At 44.7% G+C, this 8,474-nt stretch overlaps 1 protein-coding gene and 1 long non-coding RNA gene across 4 annotated transcripts in view; one reads left to right on the forward strand and one right to left on the reverse strand.

The window, feature by feature from the left end:
• Positions 1-2,418, reverse strand: part of LOC143274006 (uncharacterized) — a 43,857-nt gene extending 41,439 nt beyond the window's left edge. Inside the window, exons 1-2 of the long non-coding RNA XR_013052401.1 lie at positions 1,847-2,418; positions 1,320-1,368 (exon numbers count right to left, since the gene is read on the reverse strand). This is a non-coding gene — a long non-coding RNA (uncharacterized LOC143274006). The remainder of the gene's footprint in view (positions 1-1,319; positions 1,369-1,846) is intronic.
• A 202-nt stretch (positions 2,419-2,620) lies between these two features.
• The window catches only part of Kyat3 (kynurenine aminotransferase 3), a 51,846-nt gene continuing 45,992 nt past the window's right edge, over positions 2,621-8,474 (forward strand). The window contains exons 1-2 of one of the 3 annotated variants that reach the window (XM_006986116.4): positions 2,621-2,758; positions 5,696-5,795. In XM_006986116.4, coding sequence (XP_006986178.1) covers positions 5,697-5,795 — 99 coding nt within the window. In that variant the 5' untranslated portion in view covers positions 2,621-2,758; position 5,696. Of the gene's footprint in view, positions 2,759-3,312; positions 3,335-5,695; positions 5,800-8,474 lie in introns of those variants that run through there. The other 2 variants (XM_006986119.4, XM_042280041.2) reach the window with 2 other exon arrangements.

Genomic DNA, 8,474 nt, shown 5'->3' on the forward strand with positions numbered 1-8,474 from the left:
AGAGTTCGGCGGAATAACTCATGATCCTCGACTCTCAGAATGTACTAAAACAATTCTCACTGAGCCCCCAATCTCTGTGAAGGTGGTTCAGACCTGCTTTCTATACTTCAGCCTTGTTAGGCATGGTGGTCCAACAATAACAAAGGTGTGTACCCCACATTGGCTAGGTCCCAGTGGACACTAAAATACATCTAGCAATGGGTATCAGCCTTTCATCCTAATAAAATGGAAAGAAATATGGTCCAAAATTCACAATGTCAAACACTTGTCTACCATTCAAATCCATATTCCAAGGCTCCTCCCACAGTACAGGAAAGCAGAAGAGAGGGGAAAGCTTAAAAGAAGCTTAAAAGACACTCTCCCACATTTTATAACAGAGATCTTCCCAGCTTAGATCAGAAACGTGTCTCTGGGAAGTTAGGTTAGATCACATGGACCACCACAACCGCCTAGCTAGACTGGTTATTTATTGAGAACTCTTGGGTGAACCCCTACCATACTGCTGTGTGAAGTCACTTTCCCTTTTTAAAAAACAGTTCAAAGATGACAGATTAGTTTAAATGGCAAATGTTAACAGCTAAGCTGCATTGGATCCAGAGAAAATTTACATGCACGGAGATAGAAAGATTCAGTTGCCCTTAGCAACCTTTCTGTGGGTACATGCACAGTTTCTGCGAAGGCTTTGGAAACATTTAAACTATGGCCAATATCACTGTTGCTGCGCAGATGGGGAGTGATGACTTAACAACATGCAAGCTGAGCATTGTGCTGCATGCCTGTATACCCTGGTGCTCAGGAGGCTGAAGCAGGAGGGTTCCTGAGGGCTTGGGAGCAAGCTGGGCTAAACAATGAAGCCAGTCTGGGTTGTGGGGTGAGACCCTGTATAAAACAAAACAAAACAACAAAAAACATCATCAACTTGTAGATTCCGTGTGGTCTCCAAGAGGGCTGCAAAAATCACATTCAACCTGGCAAGGAAACCGCAAATCAAAGAAGAAAGGCAGCATTTCATCACGTGACCAGTCTAATCACACCAGAATCCCGGAACACAGTGTTCATGCCACACACCGTGCGTTTCGAAATAACAAGCCAGCAGCTTATTGTAATGGTTGCATGAGAAAAATAGAGAGAGAAAAGGAAAGCAACCGAACAGCCATTTAACCTTAAAAACCTTCAGAACAAACCCTGAGGTTTCCCAGTCCATCCACAGCAATGTCAACAGAACACCAACTGCAGATAAAAAGCCATTTCGCGATCGTTGTGAGTTTTAGACTCAAAGTGAAAAGCCCCAAGAACCCAAAATAAATGGGCAGACTCACTGACATGGTCCAAAAGTCTTGGCTCAGCACAAGCTGGACTGTAGGATTGCTGGCAGAGAGACAAAGAGACAAAGATCACTTGCAGAATTCCTCGGGGACCTGTGAAACTTTCTGTCTGCCAGGAAGAAAGAGCCACGCGCCTATTGAGATATATGGTGCATACCAAAGCCGCAGGGCCCTCAAGCCCCCTCCCGCTCTACCCTAAACTTCCAGCTTGTTCCGACTCACAGGATTCCTGCAGCTACCTCTTTGTCTTTATAACCCACGAGGTTTTTCCCTGTTCCTGCTCTTCCTCTGCTTCCGAGAGATATAGCCTTTGCCAGTCTGCCGCCTCCTCTCTGCCCAGAGAGGTAGCCATGACTGCTCTGGACTTTCCCAAAAGTCTCTGGCTAGTGTCTCTCTCTCTCTCTCTCTCTCTCTCTCTCTCTCTCTCTCTCTCTCTCTCTCTCTCTCTCTCTCTCTCTCTCTCTCTCTCTCTCTCTCTCTCTCTCTCTCTCTCTCTCTCTCTCTCTCTCTCTTTCTCATACCTATAATAAAAAATCTTCTTCCCACTCATGGATCCGTCAGTTCAGAGTCTTCCCAGCGCCCTTGCTTACAATGAACTCATTTAATGATCGTACCAAAACACGAAAGAGACTCACTGTGCCAAGGACGGAGCATCCAATCAAAGCCTGCTTTTGCTATTTCCTCCATGCATGATCAGAACGCTTAGCCGCTCTTATGCACACCCCCCCACCACCACCACCTAGACTTCTTTAAAAGCAAGAGGAAGAAAATCTAAACCCCAAACTGGGCTCTTAACAAATACTTTTCTATTACCCCCCACCCCCACCCCTGGCAGTGCCTCGGCGCTCTTCTTTTTTTCCCCCAAGTTCGGGTTTCCTCCTTAGTTACTAGGTGTCTTCCTGCTTCGGTCTCGCCTCCTCCGCCCTTTAGGTCTTGCATCACTACAGTTCCGAAGAAAGGGTTCCTTCTCCCTCCTCTCGCCCCATTAGTTGGGACAAACAGACTCCTGCAAGCCCTTTTGTACACAGCACAGGCCGAGCATCTTCCAGTTCCTCACCAGAACCCGCTCCAAATCCACCCGGAGCCGAAATTTACCCACCTTACCAAATCAGTCCCGCCCCAACCAGTCGCACACACCCCTTTTAGCTGGGATCAGAAACTGAGGCCACGCCCCGTCCTCCCAGGCTGGCTGCTTGGTTCACGCTCTCACAGTGCGCTCCGGGATTGGAGAACCCCGCAGCCAATCCGTACCCTTAGCCCTGATGCGGGGCCAATCCCCGGCCAGAGCCAGACGCCGCCTCCACCCCGCCCCCTCCACCCTCCAGGAGGGTCCCATGCTGCACCCTAAGTGGACTTCCCACGGGACCCGGCCCCCGCGCCACCTCGCGACCTCCGGACTGAGGCTAGAGTCGCATTCGAACCGGGAGAGCGAGGTGAAGGGGCGCGGGACTTGGTGCGGGGTGACGCGGCCCGGGACGTGCGGAGTTTGCTGAGCTGGGAGCCTTAGGGGGATCGGAGGGCTGGAGAAGCTCCCCTTACAAGTCTCGGTCGGATCGCAGCGGAGACTGTGGGGGGGTGGGGTCAACCTTGGGGTTGACACGTTCTTTTTTGGAGAAAGAAGGGCTCCGAGATCACTGGACCCCAGTCCTCTGTTCTTTTTCTCTTAATTGTGTAATTTGGGGTATTTAGAACTCGTTCTTGAAAGGGCAGCACTAACTCGAGTTCATCCGTGATAGATTTTTGTTTGTTTGTTGAGGCAGTCTCTTGTTCTCGAAGTAATTATGTAGCAGAGGGCGACCTTGCACTTATCCTCCCGTCTCTACATTCAAGCCGTTTTTGAACGGTGCCTCTTAACTCATGCTGATAAACTTTGACAGAATTTTTCCGTGCTTCCTCTTTTCATATGGCCTTGAACACCTACCTCTTTGTACTTTCCAAGCCAGAACCTTGTTCACCTACCTCTGTTGCAATTAGTGAACTTTATAAACATTCCGGAAGTGGACTAACAGGTATGGCATGTGAAAATGAACGGGTACTTGCTCGTTAGTTCTAGCCATTTTAGGGGTGTCTTGGATAACCTTTCTTGAGCCTGCCGCTCACCTGAAGATTCTGGACGTTGTCAGATTCACTAAACTCTATTCTTTGGGTGTGTGTACCTCACTTGGGGCAGGTTTGTAACTTGATAGCTTGAGTGGTGAGTTCAGAGCACTAAACTTTAAGCGTTTTTAAGCTGAGTTTTGAATGCTTTGCCTACCTTTGAGGTTTACATTTTGCCTTCAACGATTCACCAACCTTGAATCTCTAGGTTGCTCACAGTCTTTCTTCTGAATCAGTCCACTCTAGAGATGATAAAATGGCAGTTTGACTTTTCTGTTGATCGTATATGTCAGGCTCTATATACAATGTGCTGTGATTAGATGGGCAGGGTCACTGATTCACATTTTTCTAGTTTTCTTCACAGACCCTTGTGCTTAGAGAAAAACCAAAGCCAGCTACCTTTTTTCCCCCAACATCATGACATCTGAATGTATCAATTTATTTAGTCTATTGGTGAATATCAGTATACAGTGTTAATCGCATTGGGGCAATTATTTAAAAACACATTTATTTAAAAAGCAAAAGTCATCCGGAGGTCATAGTGTAGGCCTGTAATCCCACTTGGGAGGTGAAGCCAGAGGATCAGGAGTTCAAGGTCATCCTCAGCTACAGAGTTTGAGGACAACCTGGGTTACAGGAGACCATACCTCAAAAATAAATAAATGAATAGGAAAGCTGGCACTAAAGGTGTGTGCCACCATTCCTGGCCTAAAGGCTTTATATTTAATTTTGAATATCTTTACAGATCTCCAGTGTAAAATGATTTAAATATTGTGCATCTCAGTAAAACATCAATGGGTCTGAGAACATTTCTCAAAGGAGTATCATATTTATTCGGGACTGGCAGAGCACCACGGGGGAAATGCAGTGCGGTAGAAATCTATGGGCGTATTCAAATAGGGCATTCCAAGAGAGGTGGCTTTGGGGCTTTTGTTTTGTTTTAAGATGCTGGGACTAAACACGGGACCTTGCGGATGCTACGCAAGCACTCTACCACTCAGCTGTATCCCAGTCACTCAGTATTTTGAAACAGTCTTGCTATGTAGTCCAGGCTAGCCACAAACATATGATCCTCCTACCTACTCTTACGAGTGCAGGGATCACAAGTATACAACACCATGCTCAGCACACATGGAGAAGTTTAAAACACACACACACACACACACACACACACACACACACACACACACACGGAGGATTATATAAAATACTTTGAAACACTAATCCTTGTCGTGTAATATTCCTTTACACTGTATGAAGATATGTCACTGTGACTGGTATTATTTATTAAAAAAAGATGAATGGCCAATATCTAGGCAACATTTTCAAGCACAGGGGACTCTGGGAAGCAGAAGGGTAGGACGCCAGGACACAGAGCAAGCGGCATGGGCATTACAAAGTAAAGGTAACCAAGCCACGTAAAAGAATGTACATTAAAAGTAATGGGTTAATTTAAGTTGTAAGAGCTAGTTAGAAACAAGCCTAAGCTATCAGCCAAGCTTTCATAATTAATAATAAGCCTCTATGTCACTAGTGGGGACATGGTCCCAATGAAAAATCCACCTACAAATCCTTTGACTTGTGATTTACAAGGCATTGCTTTGGTCCCAAGTTGAACACACAGTTTCTTGTGTATAAAGTTGCAGTGTCCTCTCTGCCAGCCTGTGGGTAGTCTTTTGTGATAATCATTATCAGACACAAACCTGTAACAACTGTAGCTTTATAACCTCCCTGCTGTATATACTTGGTTTCGTTCTGGTTGACACAGTGACTCCATCTTGATTCTAATCACTTGCATATTTCTTTTACGGCATATGTTTTTATAAGATATAGAATAATAGCATTAGGATGATTCCAGACATGAATAATATAGAATAGAATAAGAGTCCAAAGGGAAGGGGGAAGAGAGGGAAGGAAGTTAGTTTAGTTGTCAAAAAACGTGTTCCAGGCTGATGAGATGGCTCAGCAGATAAGCATGCTTGCTGCCAAGCTTGACAGCCTGAGTTGGATCTCTAGAACTCACATGGTTAAAAGAGAGAGCTGAGTCCCCACAAATTGTCCTTTGAGCCCCACACTCACACGCATGCATGCCTGCACACACACACACACACACACACACACACACACACACACCTCACAATTAATAAATGCAATTTTAAAACTTTTACTATGTTCATATTTGTATGAGCTTGTGTTCTATTAGCTGCCTCTAGGTGACTAGTAGTGATGTAGATAACACACATGACTCCTCTTTCAATATGTTTCTTCTCCAGCATGTTTTTGGCCCAGAGAAGACTCTACTCCCTTGGCAGCCGAGCACAGCTTCTAAAAACAATTTATCCTTCGAACGTCCTTGGATTCTCCACTTCTGCCGTAGGTATTGCTTATTACAGACAGACAAATTATTCTATGTATTTTCTCATGTTGGTTTAAAAAAAAGACACCATTTTCAAGGGAATTTTAGTAAGTATTTTAGTGGAATGAAGGATTCTGTCTCATCACTGATGAGAACTTTGGTTCTTTGAGCAATTGCTCCTTGTGTTGGCCACCCTTATTTTATGTTCATAGAAACGTTCAACTGGAATGTAAGTTTTTGTGTGTTACAAATGAGAAATCAGAATCATGACAGGTGTATTCCTCACCATGTCAGGCTCTACTGTCTGTGCTCGAGTAGGAATTCTGTTTGCTTAGCTGTTGTTACCTGTTTTTTATTATCTACAGTGCCTGCCACTTAAGCAAGGGCTTTGGCAGCAAGGGCTGCAGCCTGAGGGAATTCTGTTCCCTTAGGCACTGACTCTTGCAGAACTACTGAGAGAAATTATCTAAATCTAAAGAACTCATGATTCAACAGTTTAGGTGGAACTTTGCTTGGTCAGACAGGTTGAATAGCTAGTAGCTAACTTCCCTTTTCTGGCATCTTCCAAAAACACCCCCACCCCACCACCACAAATCCTTCTCTCAGCCCCCTCTTAAAAAGCCCTTGCTACGCGTGGTTTCTTCCTACCACTTCCTGTCAGCTAAGCTACTTGCTGACTCAGCCTCCTGCTCACAGGTTAATTTTATTTAATCAAACATGTCTTTGAATTGTTAACAAAAGCAGTAGGAAAAAATGCAACACACTTTAAAATAATATTCCCCAACACTTAGCAAAGCCTGTCACTCTGACTAAAAGTACAAAAGTGCAGGCCGATGGCCTCCAGTTCATCTAAATCAGTGGGTTATGAACTTTTTGTGGCTTGAGTGATGCTTTCACAGGGGTCACATATCAGATGTGACATTACTATTTATAACAGTAGCAAAATTACAGTTATGAAGTAGCAACAAAAATAATTTTATGGATGGGGGATCAGCACAACAATATTAAAGGGTGGTAGCATTAGGAAGCAGGGGAAATGCCATGGAAAAACAAACAAACCCAGAATGTGAGTCATACTACAGGATGGAGAACTGAGCCAGCTTCTTCTGTCAGTCAGTGGCATGGGAAGTGGGTGGGAGGCAGCCTTGAGAGGTATTACCCTGAGGTGACCTATCATAGGGGTCCCTGAAAGCTGTACTGCCAGCAGAGAAATAAACCAAGAGAGGCAAGAAGAAAGCCAATCAGCATCGACTTAGTTACAGGGCTGGTTCAAACATCTGCAGCATGACAATTATTTCAGTAAAGCTCAAGGTGTGATTACATTACAACTCTCTTGCAAAGTACACACCTTTTGCAAAGTATCTATGACCTTCCACAATAATGCGTTCCACTGACTGAGAAACAATGCTCAGGATAAGGAGGATTCCGGCGAGGGCTGGCTCCACAGAATAGCAAAGATCACCAGGTTATTAAACATCTACTTCCAGGTGAACGGGTGTCAGTTTCTTCTGTTGAAGAAAAAAAGCTGGAATGTTTAATAGCTCTCGTTTCTCTAGGGCTATATGTAAGCATGTGGACCTCATGCCCTCTACAACCCATGACTTCTGAGTAGCAACATGTAGACCTCAGTGAGGAACCTGACCCAATCCACTACCAAATTTTTAAAGGACAAAATTACAAAGTCCTAGTTTGAAGACCTTAATTGCTGTTTTTTATTCTAGAATTGGGCAACACATCACTCCAGGGAGTAAGTGTTCCAGGGGGCCCAGGAGGGGGAGCTGACTTAACACATGGGAAAGCATGGAAACAAGCTGAAACAGTAGACTGATGATTTCAAAGTTATTTTCCTAGTGAGGGACAGGGGGATGTGGGGACAGGGATCAGAAAGACAGAAAAATAAGTGATGCATAAGGTAAACATCAGGCTGCTTGAGTTTCTCTTGGTGGATGGACTAAGACAGAAGGACGCTCATGGCCATGTCCATTCGTGCAGTTTGCTTAGGAAAGTGGGCTGTTGACTCTATTCCTGGTTGCTTGTATGTGTGGTCAGCTGAGCAGCTTAGTCTGTGGTGTAAGGAATTCATTTTGCTGTTCAGCCTGATCTGTTACAGAGCTTAGTGCAGAACAAGACTTCCCTCCTGTCATTTCTGTTTGATAATATGAAAAAAATTAATGAGAAAGATGAATGTGCACTAGTTATATGTTTATGACAAAGAATTATTATTAATTATGATAATTAATGGGTTTTCTGACCCCTGATAATAGGTTTCTCCACCAACTCAGTAAGCCAGATCAAGCTAAATTGAAAAAGTGTAACAATGGGTTTATTTGAGCAAAGCAACTCTGGGGCAGGTTCTCCAGTCCCAGAGGTCGAGGCTAGAGAAGCCACACACCTGAACTAAAGTGGTGAGATTATATAGGTTGTAGACAAGGGATGATGACATGTTCCCCACAAGCTGGGTTTGTGCCCAAGTATGGTCAAAAGCGGAATGCTTTAGGCAGGGACTTGAGTGACTGGCAATTTCAGGGGAGGAAGCTCCAGTAGCCACCAAGAATGCTGAAGTGGGCTTTTTGGTGCCTTTCCTTTATTTGGAGACTCTCTCTTGGTGGGGTTTGGAGGGGGAATGGGGCTTTCTGGATCATTCAGGGCTGAGCTGGAGGTTCCAGCCAAACAGTAATGACATTCCAGTTGTTTTT

The sequence above is a fragment of the Peromyscus maniculatus genome, chromosome 6, assembly GCF_049852395.1.
Source record: "Peromyscus maniculatus bairdii isolate BWxNUB_F1_BW_parent chromosome 6, HU_Pman_BW_mat_3.1, whole genome shotgun sequence".
Classification (NCBI taxonomy): domain Eukaryota; kingdom Metazoa; phylum Chordata; class Mammalia; order Rodentia; family Cricetidae; genus Peromyscus; species Peromyscus maniculatus.